General features: G+C 37.9%; 1 protein-coding gene across 20 annotated transcripts in view; it reads right to left on the bottom strand.

Annotated features, from left to right (window-relative positions):
* The window catches only part of SPATA7 (spermatogenesis associated 7), a 63,769-nt gene that overhangs the window by 11,171 nt on the left and 27,841 nt on the right, over window positions 1–24,757 (bottom strand). For 18 of the 20 annotated variants that reach the window (XM_015144335.3, XM_077941571.1, XM_015144336.3 and 15 more), the window contains 2 exons: window positions 12,279–12,412; window positions 474–946 (listed from right to left, as the gene is read on the bottom strand). In XM_015144335.3, the coding sequence (XP_014999821.3) occupies window positions 474–946; window positions 12,279–12,412 (607 nt within the window). Of the gene's footprint in view, window positions 1–473; window positions 947–12,278; window positions 12,413–23,131; window positions 23,921–24,757 lie in introns of those variants that run through there. The other 2 variants (XM_077941578.1, XM_077941579.1) reach the window with 1 other exon arrangement.

The raw sequence follows: 24,757 nt of genomic DNA, 5'->3' as shown, positions 1-24,757 counted from the left end.
ATTATTCTTGGCAGTTGTTGCTATGAAGACTGGCCTGAATATCTGCAGGGAATGGAGCAGAGGGGTAGATGGATAAAGGGTTAGTTTCTTTCCCTCTATAGCCCATATTTTTGCCACTTTTAACATGAATCAATATGCATATTTACACAAATGCTGTCTGATGACATATTTTAAGAATTCTCTGAAAGTATAATATTTAAAAACATACACAATTCTTGAACCATGCTTGAAACAATAAAATATGTAATTCATACTTATAAGGCACTTGACCAGTGTAATATTTTTTGCTATTTTTCAGCAATTACTCTGATAGTTCTAGTGATACACAGAAAAGGAAAAGTCACATTCATCTCATTCCAATCCAAAGGGCACTACCAGATCTTAAGGCTGGCAGCAGCAAACAAGGAATATTAATTCGTTAATTTTCATTTAATTTCCTGAAGGATTTACTATTGGTTGTTGATGTGTCATACCTTAATTCAGTCTGGGTTTCAGCTTCTATCCGTTGATCTGCAAAATCCTTTTTTCTTTTGGCAGGTGTATAGTAGCGATACTGTGACAGGAAAGATTTTGCTTCTGTTTTTAAAGTGCGGGGAGTGAATGGCAATTGTTTGTTAGAAAAGAGTTCAGCATGTTTATCCAAAAGATCCCCACTGGGTGCTTTCGAAATGACTAACTGAAACCGGTGGGAATTTGGGAATGTGCTTCTGGGCCTTCTGCCATACAGGGTTCCAGAGCCCGGTTTCCGGGGCCCGGAGGCTGCATAATCCACGCTGGACGGGGAGGAACTGGAGTTCTTCTCAGGACCATTTGTGATGACTTTATCGGATTTATGTAGGCTTAGGTGTAGTCTCTCAGAAGAGGGTACTAGTGACCTTGCAAAGGATGAAAATCCATTCATTTCTTCTTTTAACATGTCATCCTCAATTTGTGGTTCACCTGAGGGCTAAGAACATTTGACATGACAGTCATCAACTGCATTACAAATTCATGTAATTGGGGATTTTGAGATTATACATTAAAAAAATGATAGCCTCAAGGATTTACAAAATTAACTGATATGTTCCTGAAGATGTTAATATTTTATTTGAAGTTCTAGTCAAGTATTTAAACTAAGATTAAAATTTAATTCCAAATATAAGTAGTAGAGCAATCAATTTCCTTTCTGAAATTAAAAAAAGATGAATAACATACCTATTTTGGGGATCTTAAACTTGCATATTAAGATCTATTGGGAGATCTCAGTTTTATCTGAAAGTTTCCACACAAATTGTGAGCACCAATGCCCTTCTCCACCACTATTAGTGGCATCATCCTCATCGTCCTGTCTTGTCACTATTGGAGAGTACAGTGTAAGCCATCCCTCTGTGATGTCAAGCATTTAAAGAAATGAAAAGGAACTTCTCCTCATAATGTATGGAGCCCTGGCTTAGGTAATTGATAATTTAAATATAATTAATAAATATTTATTTCATAAAAATTTCATATATATTTCTCAACTTATTTTCATTGGGGTGGAGGTAATACTTTGAAAAGGGAGGCATTTTGACTTGCTCCATTTCTTTTTGGCTTAACTTCAGGAAAACCATTTCTATAGGTTATCTGTAAAGTTTAAAAACACAGATAATATTTTATTCTTTTATAAACTGAAAATGTCTAAGAAGCTTTGCCTGTGACTTTAGCCCTTATGGACACATCTGTATATCCTTTGCAAAACTCTGAGGCACTTTCATTAGGTAGAGGGGAAATTACAAGGAGGTTACAGAAATTGAGGTAAAACTCGCTAGGATTTAGCCAGTTATATGTGTCTTATAACCTCATTGGGAGGAATAACAAGGAGAAGATGGACAAGTTGAGTAAGGAAAAAGCCAAGTGCTTCCTGTATGCAAGCTACTGCTCTTGACATTGAATAGAAGAGGAATAATAAGAACTTCTGTCACTGCTACTAATACATATGGTGTGCTACTATGTGCAAGGTACTGTACTAGTTAATTTTCTTGTATAGCTCATTTAATCCTAACATCAACTTCTGGGTGGTAATACAATTATTACTCTATTTTACAGATAAAAACACTGCTCTGAGGTGCCGAGTCTCACAGATTTGAACAGAGGCAGAGTCCATGTTCTTTGCCACTTTATCATATTGTCTATTTTAAAACTTATTTGAAAATTATATGATTTTAGATTTTTTTTACAGCATAAAAAATCTTAAACTGATTTTAACTCTTTTTCTGGGAACAAATAAGTCAGCTAACCTAAAGTTCTGATTTATCAAAGCAAAAAACTGCAGATAACTGGACATTGTGACTACTACCTAAAATATGTCAAATCACCTTTCCTTTCCAACTGCTTTACAACCTTATTCCAAATACAAGACAAAAGTACTCAAAGCAAGTAAGTATGCCGACATTAAATGTTGAGTCACTAGGGTACTATTTGGTAAATGACTTCAAGATGTTAGTTTTTATAAATAGTCCTAAATGATACTCACACTACAGCTTATGTACCAGAAGAGTTTAGCTCCCAAAGAAGAAATTTCTAAGTACAGTCTAAAAATATCCTATAGTGCAATTAATTAATAAGCACGGGAATTATTTACACTTAGAAGAACAGCACAAACTGAGATCAGAGGAAGGAGAAAGAAATGCATAAGGCATTATGATTGCCTGTAGAGAAATTTTATCAGTAATGATTATTTAATAAACAAAATGAAACACCAAAGAAAGTCTTTCTAAAGGGTAGAAGCATATGTTAAGCTATCTCTCTGAAATGGGATGGAAAAATTGCTTCTGAACTTATTGGAAGCATGAAATTTTTCTCATTTTTGTATCTTATAATTTCTACCTTATATCCTACTTTTTCTTTCCTTGGAAACCAGTAGACTACAGTATAAAATCCACTGCACCAATCTGCATCTTGTTTCCTTAGTTATGAATATCAGAAAACTGGGATAAAGATATTTGTGCAGAATATATGTTAACACACTGGCAGAATCCCAAAACATGAATAGCAGATCACTGTAAAGAAGTTCTGAAATCAGAAAAGGGTTCATCAATTATATGCCAATGGAGCAGAGTCTGGTGGTACCCTGAACACTCACTTTCTTATGTCATTCTTAGTTTATGAGGTTTGTTGTGCACTGTTTCTGTGATTTCAGGATTTATGTAAAGTAATAGCCATAACGTAGTTTATATACTCATCATACTTTCATGTCAAGAATTTTACAATACAGAACTCAGTCTAAATCAATCTTTTTTAAGGATGTCAGAAGACATAATGTATAATAATTTTCCAATTGTCAGATTTTTAAACAGTTGAAGAGTCAATTCAATTGTAGAACTGGAAGGGTATAAATTATTTTAAAATCTAACATTTGTTTGCAAAAAAGTTTCAAATTATATATAAAAGAAACATAACTCTTGATTTTCACTATTTTATATTGTTTTTAAAAAGTTTCCCAGATTCTTTTTTTAAATCGCACTTTGTTGCCCAGGATGGAGTGCAGTGGTCTGATCATGGCTCACTGCAGCCATGACCTCCTGAGTTCAATTAATCTGCCTGCCTCAGCCTCCTGAGTAGCTGGGTCCACAGATGTGCACCATCATGCTTGGCTTTTTTTTTTTTTTTTTTTTTTTTGGCGGCGGCGGGGGGAGGTATTTTTTGGTAGAGACGGGGTTTTGCTGTGTTGTCCAGGCTGGTCTCAAACTCCTGGGCTCAAGTGATCTGTCTATCTCAGTCTCTCAAAGTGTTGGGATCACAGGTGTGAGCCACTGCTCCCGCCTCTTTTCTAGATTTATTCAGAAATATAGATCACACCCACATATTCACTTAATCTTAAAAGCACACGGTAAGTGCTACACCAGTGAAGCAAATGAGTAGTAAGGGAGCACTGACTAAGTAGTGAATGACTCAGAGTTACAGGGTGAAGACTGGAAGGGCTTAGGAGGGTTCTGAGGGTGACAGCATGTGAGTCAGAGTATGAGAGAAGAAAAGTGGCAAGAGGATATGGGCAATTATCATAAAAGGTTTTTGATATAGGGACCTTTATAATACATATAAAGGGCTAATACATTCAGAGGTTAAAGCCAATATTTTAACTATAGCAGCCTTTACAGTGAATACAAATTATAACCATAACAGGTGTCTGTTAACCATAACACCCATTCAATTATCCAAATATACTGCCCAAAATAAGGCTTGTAAGACAATCTGAGTGTATCTAAAATATTTATTATCAGGGCTTATAAAAAATGTAGGCCAACTGCAAGTTACTATGAATTCTAAACGGAGTCAATAAACATATAGATAAAATAATAAATTAACAACTTTATGGAGACAAAAAGTTATAGGGTTATAGTTGCTATTGGAAAAATGAAAACATCTAACATTTACGGAAATATATTAAGATATAAAATATGTAAATAATATGTATTTATATTTTACTTTATTATAAATAAAATATAATAAAATACATTAAAAAGATATATTAAAATATATGATTTGTACTTTCAAGAAACCCCATTCTTATCTCAAAATATAATTAGTAATTTATACTCATGCTGAATAATAGAAACAAATTTTAAATTTTCAGTTACAAAGTACAATCGCTAAAAATGAAAATACACCTGTGAGTCAAACATTGAGGAACAGATTCCCAGATAGCAAAGTATAATACAGAGCAGATAACAGATTTATTCTAAAGGAAGCAGCTCTATTCCTAGTCCTTTTATCTACATAATAGCCCTGTGTCTCTCAATCATATTCACTGCTTCCCCTGATGACTCCCAAATCTATTTTCAGCCCAGACCTCTTTGCTGACACAGATACTTATTTCCAAGTGTCTATTAAATATACTAGATGTTCCAAAAGCACCTCAAATCAAACACAGCCAAACAATAAACTCCTATCTTTTATTACCTCCAGCCCCAAAGAAAACCTGCACTTCATCCCATTATATTTCTGTGAATGATGTGCTCTTCACATCATCCACTCAGTCACCAAGCCCTGGAGATTCTACTTTCTTTTTTTTTTTTTTTTTTTTGAGATGGAGTCTCGCTCTGTCACCCAGGCTGCAGTGCAGTGGCACGATTTTGGCTCACTGCAACCCCGCCTCCTGGGTTCAAGCGATTCTTCTGCCTCAGCCTCCAGAATAGCTAGGAGTACGGTGCACTCCACCATGCCCAGTTACTTTTTGTATTTTTAGTAGAGACAGGGTTTCACCATATTGGCCAGGCTAGTCTCAAACTCCTGACCTCGGGATCCGCCTGCCTCGGCCTCCCAAAGTGCTGGGATTACAGGGGTGAACTATCGTGCCCAGCTGAGATTATACTTTCTAATGATCTCTTAAATGTATTCCATATGCTCTCTCTGCTGTCTTAGAATCATGTCTTAATTACTGCTTCCCCGATTACTGCAACTGTCTTTTAAGTGTCCTCCACTGTTGTCAGTGTAGTCTGTATAGTGTCAGTATGATGACATAACTTCCCAACTAAAAACTGGTCTGTGGCTCCCAGCATTTCTCAAGGAAAAAAATCCAGACTCATTATTATGGCATTGGTATTTGGTAAGCAGAGCAGTCAGTCTGGCTTTTGCCCAATAATCCATAGTTTTGTTTTAAACCACATCATGGGTGCTGAGGCAGAAAACAAAGCTCTAAGAGATCATGCTTGAGAATCTGGGATTCTCTCAATGGCTACTCCTCAACTAGACGACTTGCAAGGAAACTTCCAGGACCTCCTGAACCCTGGCACTGAGCTGAAGGAGACTGCTGGCCTTCTAATACCAATTCTAACAAATTCAAAAAGGAGACAGTGGGGAAATCTAAACATTAGATATTTGTTACTAAAGAACTGTTATTAATTAATTTTTTTTTTTTTTTTGAGATGGAGTCTTGCTCTGTCACCAGGCTGGAGTGCAGTGGTACAAATTCGGCTCACAGTAACCTCTGCCTCCTAGGTTCGATTCCCCTGCCTCAGTCTTCCAAGTAGCTGGAACTACAAGCGCACACCACCACTCCTGGCTAATTTTTTTTGTTTTGTATTTTAATAGAGATGGGGTTTCACCATGTTGGCCAGGATGGTCTTGATCTCCCGACCTCGTGATCCGCCCACCTCGGACTCCCAAAGTGCTGGGATTACAGGCGTCAGCCACAGCGCCCAGCCTGTTATTATTTTTTAAAGCATAATAGTATTGTTGTGGTGTTAAAAGTCTATCTTTTAGATACATACTCAAATATTTATGGATAAAATTATATGGTGTCTGGGGTTTGCATCAAAACAACCTAGGAGAGTGAGTGGATATATAGGTGAAATAACACGGGTTCTGAGCTGATGATTGCTACAGCCTAGGTGATGGGAACATACGGGCTTATTATACTATATTTTTGTAGATGTTAAGGTTTTCAAAATTTAAAAGTTCAAAAAATGAAACCACACATAAAAAGAAAACAAACTTACTGTTTCAGCTGAGAGACAGAGATGGAAAGAACACAGCTCTCACCATTACAAGAAGAAAAAAGCTGAACAATCTGCATATTAATGATTTTTCTTGAACTAATGAGAAAACTGAGGACACAGAGCAAACAACTAACCTGAAATCTGGAGAGAGATAAGTATCTGAGCACTTGCTTACTTGGGAAAGATGCCATGGAATGCCATATAAATTGATAAGATTATGCTATAAATATTTGTTAATTTCCTAAAGACTGAGTGTGGACTAGTGATGTGCTCAGGTCTGTGCTGGACCTGAGGCCCTGGGGAGTTTGTACCTCTTGCAGGCTTTTCCTGTAGGAAACCTACCACAAGCTTATAGGGAAGAGCAGAGAGAATCCCTTTCCTACCTTGGTGTGGCTTGGGGAGAGAAAGAGCAGTCACTGCAGAAAATCTTCCTAGACTTACTTTCCCATTCTCTTTTAAGGAACAAAAACCTTAATCTGCAGGGGGAAAATCCCTTCATTTTTGCCATATAACAGAATCACAGAAGTGACATCCTATCATCTTTGCCATATTCTACTGAGTTACAGGTCCTACCTGCACTGAAGAGGAGGGGATTGCTTAAGGGTGTGGGTCACTGTGGGGGTGTCGTCTTCGAATTTTGTCTACCACATTGAGTCAAATAGAAAGTATGAAATAAGAAGGCAGATTCACTGATTTTTTGGAGGGTTTTTTGTGTCTCTATCTCCTTCAGTTCTGCTCTGATCTTAGTTATTTCTTCCCTTCTGCTAGCTTTTGAATGTGTTTGCTATTGCTTCTCTAGTTCTTTTAACTGTGATGTTAGAGTGTCAATTTGAGATCTTTCCGGCTTTCTCTTGTGGGCATTTAGTGCTATAAATTTCCCTTTACACACTGCTTTAAATGTGTCCCAGAGATTCTGGTATGTTGTATCTTTGTTCTCATTGGTTTCAAAGAACATCTTTATTTCTGCCTTCATTTCGTTATGTACCCAGTAGTCATTCGGGAGCAGGTTGTTCAGTTTCCATGTAGTTGAGCGGTTTTGATTGAGCTTCTTAGTCCTGAGTTCTAGTTTGATTGCACTGTGGTCTGAGAGACAGTCATCTCACCCCAAAATCTCCTTAAGCTGATAAGCAACTTCAGCAAAGTCTCAGGATACAAAATTAATGTGCAAAAATCACAAGCATTCTTATACACCAGTAACAGACAAACAGAGAGCCAAATCATGAATGAACTTCCATTCACAATTGCTTCAAAGAGAATAAAATACCTAGGAATCCAACTTACAAGGGATGTAAAGGACCTCTTCAAGGAGAACTACAAACCACTGCTCAGTGAAATAAAAGAGGACACAAACAAATGGAAGAACATACCATGCTCATGGATAGGAAGAATCAATATCGTGAAAATGGCCATACTGCCCAAGGTAATTTATAGATTCAATGCCATCCCCATGAAGCTACCAATGAGTTTCTTCACAGAATTAGAAAAAACTGCTTTAAAGTTCATATGGAACCAAGAAGAGCCCACATCTCCAAGACAATCCTAAGTCAAATGAACAAAGCTGGAGGCATCACGCTACCTGACTTCAAACCATACTACAAGGCTACAGTAACCAAAACAGCATGGTACTGGTACCAAAACAGAGATATAGACCAATGGAACAGAACAGAGTCCTCAGAAATAATACCACACATCTACAGCCATCTGATCTATGACAAACCTGAGAAAAACAAGAAATGGGGAAAGGATTCCCTATTTAATAAATGCTGCTGGGAAAATTGGCTAGCCATAAGTAGAAAGCTGAAACTGGATCCATTCCTTACTCCTCATACAAAAATTAATTCAAGATGGATTAGAGACTTAAATGTTAGACCTAATACCATAAAAACCCTAGAAGAAAACCTAGGTAATACCATTCAGGACATAGGCATGGGCAAGGACTTCATGTCTAAAACACCAAAAGCAACGGCAACAAAAGCCAAAATTGACAAATGGGATCGAATTAAACTAAAGAGCTTCTGCACAGCAAAAGAAACTACCATCAGAGTGAACAGGCAACCTACAGAATGGGAGAAAATTTTTGCAATCTACTCATCTGACAAAGGGCTAATATCCAGAACCTACAAAGAACTCAAACAAATTTACAAGAAAAAAAAACAAACAACCCCATCAAAAAGTGGGCAAAGGATATAAACAGACATTTCTCAAAAGAAGACATGCATACAGCCAACAGACACATGAAAAAATGCTCGTCATCACTGGCCATCAGAGAAATGCAAATCAAAACCACAATGAGATACCATCTCACACCAGTTAGAATGGCAATCATTAAAACGTCAGGAAACAACAGGTGCTGGAGAGGATGTGGAGATATAGGAACACTTTTACACTGTCGGTGGGATTGTAAACTAGTTCAACCATTATGGAAAACAGTATGGCGATTCCTCAAGGATCTAGAACTAGAAGTACCATATGACCCAGCCATCCCATTACAGGTTATATACCCAAAGGATTATAAATCATGCTGCTATAAAGACACATGCACACGTATGTTCATTGCGGCACTATTCACAATAGCAAAGACTTGGAATCAACCCAAATGTCCATCAGTGACAGACTGGATTAAGAAAATGTGGCATATATACACCATGGAATACTATGCAGCCATAAAAAAGGATGAGTTTGTGTCCTTTGTAGGGATATAGATGCAGTTGGAAACCATCATTCTCAGCAAACTATCCCAAGAACAGAAAACCAAACACCACATGTTCTCACTCATAGGTGGGAACCGAACAGTGCGATCACTTGGACTCAGGAAGGAGAACATCACACACCGGGGCCTATTATGGGCGGGTGCAGGGAGGGATTGCATTGGGAGTTAAACTTGACGTAAATGACGAGTTGATGGGTGCAGCACACCAACATGGCACACGTATACATATGTAACAAACCTGCACGTTGTGCACATGTACCCTAGAACTTAAGGTATAATAAAAAAAAAAAGAAAAAAAAAAGAAGGCAGAAATAAAAACATATTAAATGCCCCATTAAAAAGACAAGGATTATCAGATTGAATAATCTGACCCACCAAATACTAACCTAAAACATTAAGATTGGCAGGTGATACTTAAAAAAAAAAAGAAGAAAACATTAAGATTAAAAAACAGAAAATGATATACCAAGTAAATACTAGTCAAAATAAAGCTAATTTAATTATATCAGTATCAGAAAACATTAATAGAAAAACCATTAAGGTAAAGAAATTCAAAGCACAGTGCTAACAGGTTCAGTTCACCAAGAAACTACCTCCTTCAGGTTTTTCTAAATCTGTATTATGTATCTCTAATATCTCTAAATCTGTATTATGTAATAACATGCATTCAAAATTTATAAATCAAAAATTAATAGTACCACAAGGAGAAATAGCTAAATACATAATTACGTGGAAGATTTCTCTCAATAACTGATAGATTAACCAGACAAAAATAATCAATATGTTATAAAAGATTTGAACATCTGGAAAATACAAAGTTTAATAATATACTATATATTAAATACTACATGCAAAAACTATAGAATATATTTTATTTTCAAACATATAATGACACAGTACATTTAAAAAAAATTGTCCACCTACTGTGACATAAAACAAGTGCTCAATAAATTTCAAGAAATGGATATAATACAGATGTTTCCTAACCACAATACAATAAGGCTAGAAATCTGTAACAAACAGTTACTAAGGAAAAAACAGATATAGAGATTAAGAAACAGTTCTAAATGACTTCTGGGTTAAATAAAAAAATCATAATGAAAATTGTAGGCTGGACATGTTGGTTCACGCCTGTAATTCCAGCACTTTGGGAGGCCGAGGTGGGCAGATCACTTGAGGTCAGGAGTTAGAGACCAACCTGGCCAACATGGTGAAACTTGACTCCACTAAAAATACAAAAATTAGCTGGGCATGGTGGCAGGCACCTGTAGTCCCAGCTACTTGGGAGGCTGAGGCACGAGAACTGCTTGAACCCAGGAAGTGGAGGCTGCAGTGAGCCGAGATCACACTACTGCATGCCAGCCTGGGCAACAGAGCAAGACATTGCCTCGAAAAACAAAACAAAAAAAACAAAAAAAAAGAAAATTGTAAAATACTTTGAATTGAAACATAATAAAAATATCACATATCAAAACTTGTGGGATGCAGCTAAAGCTGTACTTGGTGGAAAATTTATAGCGTTAAAAATGCTTACACTAGCAAAGAAGTAAGGCTGAGAATTAGTAACTTAAATAAAATTAGAGATAGTACAGCAAAATAAACCCAGAGAAAGTCAAAGAGGGAAATAAAGAAAAAGGCAGATATTAACAAAACAGAAAACAAATACAATAGAGAAGATTAACACAATAAAAAATGTGTCCTTTAAAAAAATTGACTCAATCTCTGATGAGAATGACGAAGAAGAATGAAGGTACAAATAAACTACCTTAGGAATAACAAGGGGAAATAATACATATTCAGGAGAGATTAAGAGAATAGTATGAACAATTCTCTGCCAAAAATTTACATAAAATGAACAACTTCCTACATAAATATAACACTGAATTCATTCTATAATGACCTAAAAAATGAATCAGTAGTCAAAAATTTTCTCATTAAAAAAACACTTTAGGCCCAGACAATTTTAATGTTGAGTTCCATCGAATTTAAGGAACAAATAAACCCAAATGTACACAAGCTAGTCTAGAGTACAGAAAGAAGAAACAGTACCCAGTATATTTTATGAGGTTAGCATAACCAGACACAAGGAGTAGAAAAAATGAAAATGACAGGCCAGTATCAATAATGGATAGATGCCAAATTTCTAAACAAAATGTTAGTAACTAAATCTAGCAATGAATAAAAAAGGTAATGTACCACGACTAAGTTCTGTTTACAACAGGAATGCAAAGTTGGTTTAACATTGAAGTCAATTGTTGTAATTCATTACATTAACAGATTAAAAGAGGCTCAGCACGGTGCCTCATGCTTGTAATCCCAGCACTTTTTGGGAAGCCAAGGTCGGTGAATCACTGGAGGTCAGGAGTTTGGGACCAACCTGGCCAACATGGCGAGACCCCATCTCTACTAAAAATAAAAACATTAGCTGGAAGTCGTGGTGGGTGCCTGTAATCCCAGCTACTCGGGAGGCTGAGGCAGGAGAATTATTTCAACCCAGGAACTGGAGGTTGTAGTGAGCCAAGATCATGCCACTGCACTCCAGCCTGGGCAACAGAATGAGACTGTATCAGAAAAAAAACAAACAAGCAAAACAAAACAAAACAAAAAAACCACAGATTAAAAAGAGAAAAATTATATCATAATATCATCATTCCAAGAGATGCAAAAAAGCATCTCATAAAATTAATATCCATTCAGCAGAAAGGGGGAAAAAAAACTTCACAAACTAGGAATAGAACTTATTTAACCAGATGTTTGAAGGTATCACAAAAAACCTATAACTGGAGTCTGCAAACTATAACCTTCAGGCCAAATCTGACCCAATGTCTTCAGTTAATAAAGTTTCAGCAGAACATAGTTACGCCCATTTATTTATGTACTGTCTATGTCGCCTTCCAATGGCAGAGTAGTTGTGACAGAAACTGTATGGCCCCCCGCCCTTTTAAAATATTAACTATTTGGATCTTCACAGGAAAAATTTGCTGACCCTAAACTATAGTAAACAAAGTCAGACTGTATCACTAATGAAGTACCATAGAAACATTTGCTTTAAAAAAATAAAAATACAAAAAAAAAAATAAATAAAAAAAATAAAAATAAAAATACTATCTTACCTTTTGTAAGGTGTTAAAAAGTGACTTGGAATTATTTTTAGAATTGGCTCGCATTGCAGTTTTAGTTAATTTGAACTCTTTTTCACATCGTGCTAATTCCTTTTTGAGTTTCTCTCTTCGTTGTTGGTCTGCATCTAAAAGGGAAAACAAATCTTTCAAAATATGGAACAAAATAGAAAATTTTTTTTCCGTCTTGTTAGAATAATAAATGGAACATTTTTCTTGTTAAAATGTTATGATATGCAAATAGAAATCCATATACTTTCCTATATAAAGAGTTACACATTTTAAAAATTATTTATTTCACATGTGCCTCTAGATATTAATAATAACATTTAATTTATAGAAATGCTAAATGGATTAACTATTTAAATAACACAAACAATGTAGTGAGATTTGTGTAGTTACCAAAAGAAAAAAAAAAAGAACGCCAACAAGATATGACAAACTGGCTAAGCCTAAGGGCATAAGAAAGCAATTCTTAGCAGTTATTCACAAAGATATGAAGGTTACAAATGCTTAACCATGTTATTTGTGACTATGTAATCACCAAATACATAAGTTTGTACTAGTCTACAGACTTATTCTCCAAATGAAATATTATTAATACCATCATATTCCATTAAAGTATTAAATTTATATGACTTCAAAAGGTGATGTTACATTTTAAAAACATTAGTGTGATCAGGGCAACTGACTTCTATTTCTCTTAACTGCTATTCATTTGGAAATACAAACAAAAAAGTGCTTTCACACTTTAGTGTGCTTTATGTCAGGCACTGACTAGTTATCAAAGACTAATCATTATATAAAGATTAAAAATAATGAAATGAAAGCTAGCCAAATTTCAGAATTAAGTAGAAGGTTCACTATCAGTAAAACGACTTGTCTTTTCATACAAAATTAAAAATCTATTGGAATTGATTCCAACTTAGTGGACAAGATAGTATCAAGTCTAAAATCACTTTTATTTGAATCAGAATTTATAAAAATGTCTACAAGCTTAAAAAACTAAGGTAATTTATATGTACATATAGCTTTAGTATAATTGTTAAACAAGATTATAAGCATGTTAAAGTAAATAGGTCTATTTGTCATTTAAAATGACTGAAATATTACTTTAAGGCTATTCTATCCTCGAATACTTGCCTAATGAATGTATTAGCTAAATTATAATGCTTGTGGAGTGAATTAAATAGTACCTTCTCAGTTGGATCTGTTATCTTACTTATAGGTAAAATAGGTGAGTAAAAAAAGAAGAGTCCTCAGACACTAACATTAGAAAAATGTTCTTTTGTATTGTCAAATCTACCTATTCATTTATAAGTAAAACTTCCTCACACCATCTATAAAAATCAACTCCAAATGAATCACATTCCTAAATTTAAGAGCTGAAACTATAAAATTCTTAAATTAGACAATCAAAATTGAAAGATGCTGGCTGGGCCCAGTGGCTCATGCCTGTAATCCCAGCACTTTGGGAGGCTGAGGTGGGCAGATCACTTGAGGTCAGGAGTTCAAAACCAACCTGGACAACACGGTAAAACCTCCTCTCTACTGAAAAAAGAAAAAAAATACAAAAATTAGCCGGACATGATAGTGTGTGCCTCTAGTCCCAGCTACTTAGGAGGCTGAGGCAGGAGAATTGCTTGAAACCAGGAGGTGGAGGTTTCAGTGAGCTGAGATCGAGCCACTGCACTCCAGCCTGGGTGAGAAGAGTGAGATTCTATCTCAAAATAAAAAAATTAAAAACGTTTACACTTTTTCAAAAGCCACACGTGTGAGAAAAAAGCAAGTCACATATGGGGAAAATATATTTTCAAATCATGTATCTAATAAAGAACTTGTATTTAGAAAACAAAAATAACTTACAAATCAATAATAATAAGAAAACCCAATTTAAAAATAGGCAAAAGATTTAAATAGGTATTTCACCAAAGATATATAAATGGCCCATATGCACACAAAAGAAAATGCTCTACATCATTAGTTATGAAAGAAATACAAATTAAAACCACAATGAGATACCACTTCAATCTCACTACAATAGCTATAGTTAAGCAGGGTCAATAACAAGTGTTAGCAAGGATATACAGAAACTGAAACCCTAATATATTGGAGGTAGAATACAAATTGATACAGCCACTTTAGAAAAGTTTGACAGTTTCTTAAAAAGTTAAACATAATATTACAATATGACCCAGCAATTCCACTCTCAGGTATATGCTCAAGAGAAATGAAAACATGTCCACACAAAAGACTTGTATATGGATGTTTGTAACAGCACTATTCATAATGGCCAGAAAAATACAAGCAATACAAATGTTCATCAATTGATTAACAGACAAAACGTGGCATTATTCATGTAACAATTCTATTTTGCAATGAAAAGAAATGAAGTACTGACACAGGCTACAACATGGACAAATCTCTGAAAACCATTATGCAAAATGAAAAGACTAATGCAAAAGGCCATATAAATAATTCCATTTAAGTGAAATGTTCAGAAAAGGCAGATCTGTAGAGAAAGTAAGTAGGATACAACTAATATAGTTGTATAGATGCAGCTTGGAAATGCCTCTCCCACCAAGATGGGCTAAAATATTGAGTAAACCATCCCACTGAACAGAACTTTTGAGAGGAAATGCTGCAAATTGAGAGAGTTGACACAGAGATCACGGTGAAGAGGGAGGAAGCTGGGAAACCTGCACAGAGTCGCTGAGAGCCAGAACTAGCTCCTGGTTCTAAGGAAGCGGTAAGTAAAGGAACTCTGGGATCCTAGCTACAAGAGATCCCACGACCCCCACAGCCATCTGAATTGGAGGGGGAACTGTCTGGAGATCAGCAGAGGCAGTGCTCAAACCCGAACAGAGCCCAGGATTCCTGACGCACAGTGCAGCTGTGGCAAAATGCGACCATAGGCACCCATCCCCCAAGGCCCTCCATTTTGCTCTGCGTGACTATAGCTCCTGCTGTCTGCCAGACCAAGAGAAAGCAAAGGTTGCCTTTTCTGGGAGACTGGGTCCATCTGAACTACATGCCCCCATTGCTTACTAGCCCTTCCCACGACCACTGCCTGGTTGCTCCCACAACAGGGTGCCCATAGCACAGCCTTCACTGCCCTACGTGATTGTTTTACTGGTGGTCTGGGAACAGTTTAGCTCCCGTGCACAGTTGTTGCTTCAACCTGAGGGGCTAGAGAACAAAATCATGGGCTGGCCCAGTCCCAATTCCCCAGGATTCAACTACACCACCCAGGGGTATAAAGCTGAGATCTGTGACCTGAGCTTGAGCAGAGCCAGAGCCCTCATGCTTAGAACACTGAGAAAAACATGGCGCAGGTTCATCATGTGATGGCATGGGAGTTGGGCATCCGCTACTCCAGAAGATGGATCTGGCAAGGGTGTGGTCTGTTAGCCAGCTACAGCCTCTTCCTCAGGGACTCCTATGGTAGAGAATAACTGGAACAGCCCAATGATCTGGGTGCAGAAGTCTTGGGACAAGCCTAGCTGGTCAGGCTTGTTCCTGGGGCAGATGCTGGAATGCTGGAAAGAGACCCACCAGGTCAAGGGACCATGAGCTAGGCAGGCCCCACAGCCAACTGCTGGGCTAAAAAGCTCAAGCTGTGTGTGCCACACAAGCTGCACATTTGTGGTACCACTGCTATGCCTGGGGATCCCCCACCTTTTACCCACTCCATCACAAAACCACAACAGACAAATCCCAAAACACGCTCTGACTCTGCCAAACTCAGAGGACCAATGAGTGTGCAGAAAGTTGTGGGTCCCCTGGTGACCTAACCTTCAGCTTGAACTGCCCCTAAGTGAGGGAGGAGTGCAGCTCACCAAAGCCCCCGCTGGGGCTAATGAAATGCAGGTATGGCTCCAGTAATTGTAGGGGGCTCCACCAAGGCCTGAGAACAGACCTGGTGAGGGAGTCATCTTTCACTGCCCATCTTCCCTCTCCAGAACACTGCTGCTTACACACTGAAATACAAACAGGTACATGGCTGAGAGACTATGTGTTGGTCCTTACTTTTAAGTGCCATCTACTGGATCACAGCCTGAATTACAACACAAACAAAAATAAATTTCTTCAACACATAATGCCTGTGAAACCCAATGCAGGAAACTAAGGAACCCATACAGAGCCTTAGCTTTCTGAAATCACCCAGAAATGAAGCCAATCAACTACACACCACATACATCACAGTCAAACTCTCAAGGGAAAAAAAAGAATATAGAAACAAAAAGCCCTAACCAAATGACAGTGAATTCAATAAAAAGAAAGATAAGAAAGAAATACCAGCCCCCTCAGATGAGAAGGTATTAGCACAAGAACTCCAGCAATTCAAAAAGTCAAAAGTCAAGAGTGTTTCCTTACCTCCAAAAGATCACATTGGTTCTCCAGCAGTGAATCCTAGCCAGATTGAAATGTCTGAAATAACAGACATAATTTCAGAATCTAGATGGTAAGGAAGCTCAACAAGATCCAAAAGAAAATTGAAATCCAATCCAAGGAAGCAAGAAAAATGATCCAAGAAATGAAAGACAACATAACCATATTAAGAAAGAACCAAAATGAATTTCTGGAATTGAAAAATTCACTATATAGTTTCACACTACAATTGAAAGCCTTATTAACAGACTAGACCAAGCTGATGAAAGAATTTCAGAGTGTGAAGACCAGTCCTTTCAATCAACTCACTCAGAAATTTAAAAAAAAAAAAAAAGAATTTAAAAAACGCAGAAAGCCTCTGAAAAATACAGACCAAACCTATGACTCACTGACATGCATGAGAGAGGAGAGAATAAGCAACTTGGAAAACATATTAGAGGATATAATCCATGAAAATGTCCCCAATCTCGCTAGAGATGTCAACATACAAATTCAAGAAATTCAGAGAACCCTTGTGAAATACTATACAAAATGACCATCCCCAAGACACAGAGTCACCAGGCTTTCTAAGGTTAACGTGGAAAAAAAAAAATCTTAAAGACAGCTAGAGAAGCCGGGCGCGGTGGCTCAAGCCTGTAATCCCAGCACTTTGGGAGGCCGAGACGGGCGGATCACAAGGTCAGGAGATCGAGACCATCCTGGCTAACATGGTGAAACCCCGTCTCTACTAAAAATACAAAAAAACTAGCCGGGCGAGGTGGCGGGCGCCTGTAGTTCCAGCTACTCGGGAGGCTGAGGCAGGAGAATGGCGTAAACCCGGGAGGCGGAGCTTGCAGTGAGCTGAGATCCGGCCACTGCACTCCAGCCTGGGCGACAGAGCGAGACTCCGTCTCAAAAAAAATAAAATAAAAAAATAAAGACAGCTAGAGAAAAAGGAACACCAATAACAGGCTAACAATGGACTCAGCAGAAATGTTACAAGCCAGAATAATTTGGCGACCTATTTTTAACCTTCTTAAAGAAAAAAAAAATGCCAGCCCCAAATTTTATATTCTGACAAACTAAGCTTCAGAAACAAAGAAGAAATAAAGTCTTTCCTGACAAGCAAAAGCTAAAGGAATTTGGTATACCTAGACCTAATGTGTTAGGCTGTTCTTGAATTGCTATTAGAAATACCCAAGACTGGGTAATTTATAAGGAAAGAGGTTTAATTGGCTCATTATTCTGCAGGCTGTACTGGCAGCATAATGCCAGCATCTGCTTCAGGGGAGGCCATATGAACCTTCTGCTCGTGGTGGAAGGCAAAGAGGGAATGTGCATTTCATATGGCAAGAATGAGAGGGGAAGGCAGTAGGGGCATACACGTTTAAACAACCAGATCTTGCAAGAACCCACTCGCTATCATAAGGACAGCATCAAGCGGGTGGTGCTAAGCCATTCATGAGAAATCCACAGACATGATCCAATCACCTCCCAATAGGGGCCAATCCCAACACTAGGAGTTACATTTCAATGTGACATTTGAGTGGGGACAAATACCCAAACTACATCACCGAGCCTACAAGAAATGCTCAAGGAAGTTCTAAACATGCACACATAAGAATGATACTCACTACCATAAAAGAATACGTAAATACAGAGGTTCACAGACCCTATAAAGCAATTACACAATCAAGACTACAAAGCAACCAGCAAACACCACCATGACAGGTTCAAACCTCACACATCAATAGTAACCTTGAATGTAAGTGGTCTAAATGTACCCATTTAAAAGGCACAAGGTGGCAAGAACCACTTTTTATTTATATTTATTTAAAAATAAAATAATTTTTTATTTAAAAAATAAAAAAACAACCTTCTACTATCTTCAAGAGGCCCATCACACATGTAATGACACCTACAGGCTTGAAGTAAAGTGATGAAGAAAACCTATCATGTAAATAGTAAATAGAAGAGCAGGGGTTGCTATTCTTGTATCAGATAAAACAGACTTTAAACCAACAGCAATAAGGACAAAGATGGGCATTACACAATGATGAAGAGTTCAATTCAACAAGACTTACCTATGCTAGATATATTTGCACCCAACACTGGAGCACCCAGATTCATACAACAAGTACTTCTAGACCTATGAAAGGATTTAGACAGCCACACATTAATAGTGGGGGACTTCAACATCCCACTAGCAGTGTTAGATAGACCCTCAAGGCAGAAAACTGATAAAGAAATTCTGGATTTAAATTTGACACTTGACCAATTGGACCTAATAGACATCTACAGAAGAATACTCCACCCAACAACCACAGAATAAACATTCTTCTCATCTGCATGTGGAACATACTCTAAGATCAACCATATGCTCGATGATAAAGCAAGTTTCAATAAATTTAAAAAAACTGAAACAACGCCAAGTATATTTTTGGATCCCAGTGGAAAAAAAGGTAGAAATCAACACCAAGAGGATTCCTCAAAACCACATAATTTTACATGGAAATTAAACCAACTTGCTCCTGAATGACTTTTGGGTAAAACAACACAAGGTGAAATTTAAAAAAAAAACAAACAACTCCTCGAAATAAAAAAAAACAGAAACACAACATACCAAAATTCCTGAGATGCAGCAAAAGCAGTGTTAAGAGGCAAGTTTACAGTGCTAAATGCCTACATCAAGAAGATAGAAAGATCTCAAGTTAACAATCTAACATTGCAACTAGAGGAAGTAGAATAACAAGAACTAATCCCAAAGCTAGTAGTAGAAAAGAATTATCTAAAAGCAGAAATACTTGAAATTGAGATTCCAAAATCCATATAAATGTTCAATGAAATAAAAAGTTGGTTTTTTGAAAGGATAAACAAGATCAATAGACTGTTAGTGAGATTAACAAAGAAAAAAGAGAAGATCCAAATAAGCACAACCAGATATGACAAAGGCAATGTTACAACAGATCCTACAGAAATAGAAAAGATCCTTAGAGACTATTAAGAACATTTCTATGCATGGAAACTATGAAATCTAGAGGAAATGGATAAATTTCTGGAAACATACAATTTCCCAATATTGAATCAGGAAGAAATTGAAACCCTGAAGAGACCAATACTGAGTTCCAAAATAGAACCAGTAATAAAAAAAACCCTACCAACCATAAAAAGCCTTGGACCAGATAGATTCACAGCCAGATTCTACCAGATATACCAATAGTTGGTATTAGTCCTACTGAAACTATTCCAAAAAATTGAGGAAAGACTCTTCCCTAACTCATTCTATGAAACCCAATCTATGAAACCAGCATAATGATAACACCAAAATCTGGCAAAGACACACCAAAACTGAAAGCTATAGACCAATATTCCTGATGAACATAGACACAAAAATGCTCAACAAATAGTAGCAAACCGAATCCAACAGCACATCAAAAAGTTAATAAACCACAATCAAGTAGGCTTCATTCCTGGAATGAAAGGCTGGTTCAACATATGCAAATCAATAAATGTGATTCACCATATAAACAGAATTAAAAACGAAAACCTTATGATCATCTCAACACATGTAGCAAAAACCTTTAAAAAATCTAGCAATCCTTCATGATTAAAAAAAAAATAAAAACCCCAACAAATAAGACATCGAAAGAACATACCTCAAAATAATAAGAGCCATCTATGACAAGCCCACAGCCCACATCATATTGAATGGGCAAAAGCTGGAAGCATTCCTCTTTTGAACTGGAATGGCATAAGGATGTCCACTATCACCACTCTTATTCAACATACTACTGGAGTCCTAGCCAGAGCAATTAGGCAAGAGAAAGAAATAAAATGCATCCAAATTGGAAAAGTAGTAGTCAAATTATCTCTTTCCTGATATGATTCTATAATTAGAAAACCCTAAAGATGCTGCCAAAAGGCTTCTTGAACTAATAAACAACTCCAGTAAAGTTTTAGGATACAAAATCAATGTGCAAAAATCAGTAGCATTTCTATACACCAATGACATTCAAGCTGAGAGCCAAATCAAGAACACAATCTCATTTACAATAGCTGCACACACACACAAAATGAAATACCTATGAAAATATCTAAGGAGGTGAAGGATATCTAAAAGAACTACAAAATACTGCTGAAAGAAATCAGAGGCGACACACACAAATGGAAAAACATTCCATGTTCATGGATTGGAAGAGTCAATATCATTAAAATGTCCATACTGCCTAAAGCAATCTAGAGATTCAACACTATTCCTATCAAACTACTAACATCATTTTTCACAGAAATTGAAAATACTATTCTAAAATTTATATGGAACCAAAAAAGAGCAGTCCTAAGCAAAAAGAACAAAACTGGAGGCATCACATTATCCGACTTCAAACTATACTAGAAGGCTACAGTAACCAAAACAGCATGGTACTGGTACAAAAACAGATACATAGACCAGTGGAACAGACAGAGAACCCAGAAATAAAGCTGCACACATAACTGATCTTCAATAAAGTCTACAAAAATAAGCAATGGAGAAGACTCCTTATTCGATAAATGGTGCCAGGATAGGTTGCTAAATCATATTCTGAAGAATGAAACTAGACCCCTACCTATCACCATATATTAAAATTAACTCAAGATGGATTAAAGATTTAAATGTAAGACCTAAAACTATAAAAGTCCTATAAGAAAACCTAGGATATACTCTGCTAGACATTGGCCTTAGCAAAGAATTTGTGACCAAGTCCTCAAAAGCAATTGCAACAAAAACAAAAATTGACAAGTGAGACCTAATTAAATTAAAGAGCTTGTGCAATGCAAAAGAAACTATCAACAGAGTAAACAGACAACCAACAGAATGGGGGAATATATTTGTAAACTATGCATCTGACAAAAAACTAATATCAAGAATTGTGATGGCTAATACTGAATGTCAACTTGATTGGACTGAAGGATGCAAAGCATTGATACTGGGTGTATCTGTGAGGGTGCTGCCAAAGGAGATTAACATTTGAGTCAGTGGGCTGGGGAAGGCAGACCCACCCTTAATCTGGGTGGGCACCATCTAATCAGCTGCCATTGAATATAAAGCAGGCAGAAAAACGTAACGGACTGAGGCTGATCTAGCCTCCCAGCCTACATCCTGGAGTCTTCCTGTCCTCGAACATCGGACTCCAAATTCTTTAGTTTTGGAACTCGGACTGGCTCTCCTTGCTCCTCAGCCTGCAGAACGCTTATTGTGGCACCTTGTGATCATGTAAGTTAATACTTAATAAACTCCCCTTTATATATATATATATATATATATTTTCCATTAGTTCTGTCCCTCTAGAGAACCCTAATACAAGAATCTATGAAGAACTAAAAGAAAAAAAAAAAAAATCAAGAAGAAAAACAAATAACCCCATTAAAAAGTGAGAAAAGGACATACTTATCAAAAGAAGACATACAAGCAGCCAACACATAAAAAAGTACTCAATATCACTAATCATCAGAGAAATGCAAATCAAAATCACAATGAGATACTATTTCATACCAGCCAGAATGGCTACTATTAAGAAGTCAAAAAATAATAGATGTTGGCAAGGCTGCGGGGAAAAAGGAATTACACACTGTTGTTGGGAATGTGAGTTCAGCGACTGCGGAAAGTAGTTTGAAGACTTCTCAAAGAACTAAAAATAGACCTACCATTCAACCCAGCAATCCCACTACTGTGTATAAACCCAAAGAAAAATAAGTCATTCCACCAAAAAGACACAAGCCCTCATATCTACCACAGCACTATCCACATTAGCAAAGATATGGAATCAACCTGGGTGCCCATTAATGGTGGATTGGATAAAGAAAATATGGTACATATGCAGGATGAAATACTACATACCCATGAAAAAGAACAAATCATGTCCTTTGCAGCAACATGGATGTTGCTGGAGGCCATTATTCTAAGTGAATTAATACAGAAACAGAAAACCAAATACTGTATGTTCTCACTTATAAGTGGGAGCTAAACATTGGGTACGCATGAACATAAAGGTGGGAACAACAGACATTAGAGACTAGAAGAAGGGGGAGGGAGAGGAGGTGTGGGCTCAAAAAGTATTGGGTACTATACTCACTATCTGGGTGACGGGTTCATTTGTATCTCAAACCTCAGCATCACATAACATATCTTTGTAACAAACCTGTAGCCCCTTAATCTAAAGTTAAAAGTAAGAAAAGACGAAGAGGATAGTAGCAGAAAGAGAAGAAAAACAGAAGGTTGTTGTCTAAAGTGTCAGCACTGTTTGTCATAATTCTTCTGCCAGAATGCTTTCTCCTTGATCAAAGTAGCTGTTCAGGATGAAGTGAAGGGAAATGGGAGTTAATGGAATATTATAAGAATTGTTTAATGACTTTACTGCTGGAAAAAATGTTAACAGTTATTTGGAGTACACCACTGTTATATATGAATTTCTCTGCAAGTATGGTAGGATAAAGAATACCTGGAAGAAATATAGGATGGCTGGCAAGATGGCCAAATAGGAAGAGCTCCAGTCTGCAGCTCCCAGCGAGATCAGTGCAGAAGGCAGGTGATTTCTGCATTTCCAACTGAGGTACGCAGCTCATCTCATTGGGACTGGTTAGACAGTGGGTGCAGCTCACAGAGGGCGAGCTGAAGCAGGGTGTGGCACTGCCTCAGCCAGGAAGCGCAAGGGGTTGGGCAACTCCCTCCCCTAGCCAAGGGAAGCCATGAGGGACTTTCCTGTGAGGAACGGCACACTCTGGCCCAGATACTATCCTTTACCTGTGGTCTTCGCAACCCGCGGACCAGGAGATTCCCTCAGATGCCTATGCCACCAAGGCCCTGGGTTTCAAGCACAAAACTGGGTGGCCATTTGGGCAGACACTGAGCTAGCTGCAGTTTTCTTTCATACCCTAGTGGCAACTGGAATGCCAGTGAGACAGAACCATTCACTCCCTAGGAAAGGGGGCTGAGGCCAGGGAGGCAAATGGTCTAGCTCAGCGGATCCCACCCCATGGAACCCAGCTAGCTAAGCTCCACTGGCTTGAAATTCTCCCTGCCAGCACAGCAGTCTGAAGACGACCTGGGATGCTAGAGCTTGGTGGAGGGAGGGGCGTCCACCCTTACTGAGGCTTCAGTAGGCGGTTTTTCCCTCATGGTGTAAACAAAGCCGCCAGGAAGCTCAGACTGGGCGGAGCCCACCACAGCTCCGCAAGGCTGCTGTAGCCAGACTGCCTCTCTAGAATCCTCCTCTCTTGGCAGGGCATATCTGAAAGAAAGGAAGCAGCCTCAGTCAGGGGCTTATAGATAAAACTCCCATCTCCCTGGGACAGAGCACCTGGGGGAAGGGGTGGCTGTGGGCGCAGCTTTAGCCAACTTAAATATTCCTGCCTGCTGGCTCTGAAGAGAGCAACAGCTCTCCCAGCACAGCATGTGAGCTCTAAGAGACAGACTGCCTCCTCAAGTGGGTCCCTGACCCCTGTGCCTCCTGATGGAGAGATACCTCCCAGCAGGGGTCGACAGACATCTCATACAGGGGAGCTCCGGCTGGCATCTGGTGGGTACTCCTCTGGGACGAAGTTTCCAGAGGGAAAAACAGGAAGCAATCTTTGCTGTTCTGCAGCCTCCACTGGTGATACCTAGGCAAACAGGGTCTGGAGTGGACCTCCAGCAAACTCCAGCAGACCTACAGCAGAGAAGCCTGACTGTTAGAAGGAAAACTAACAAACAGAAAGGAATAGCATCAACGTCAACAAAAAGGACATACACACAAAGACCCCATCCAAAGATCACCAACAGCAAAGACCAAAGGTAGATAAATCCACAAAGACGAGGAAAAACCAGTGCAACAAGGCTGAAAATTCCAAAAACCAGAATGCCTCTTCTCCTCCAAAGGATCACAACTTCTCGCCAGCAAGGGAACAAAATTGGACAGAGAATGAGTTTGATGAATTGACAGAAATAAGCTCCAGAAGGTGGGTAATAACAAACTCTTCTGAGATAAAGGAACATAGTCTAACCCAATGCAAGGAAGCTAAGAACCCTGATTTTAAAATTAGAGGAATTGCTAACTAGAATTACCAGTTTAGAGAAAAACATAAATGAC

The sequence above is a fragment of the Macaca mulatta genome, chromosome 7, assembly GCF_049350105.2.
Source record: "Macaca mulatta isolate MMU2019108-1 chromosome 7, T2T-MMU8v2.0, whole genome shotgun sequence".
Taxonomy (NCBI): domain Eukaryota; kingdom Metazoa; phylum Chordata; class Mammalia; order Primates; family Cercopithecidae; genus Macaca; species Macaca mulatta.
Note: the sequence above shows the minus strand (reverse complement) of the source record. Positions and strands in the feature narration are given on the sequence as shown.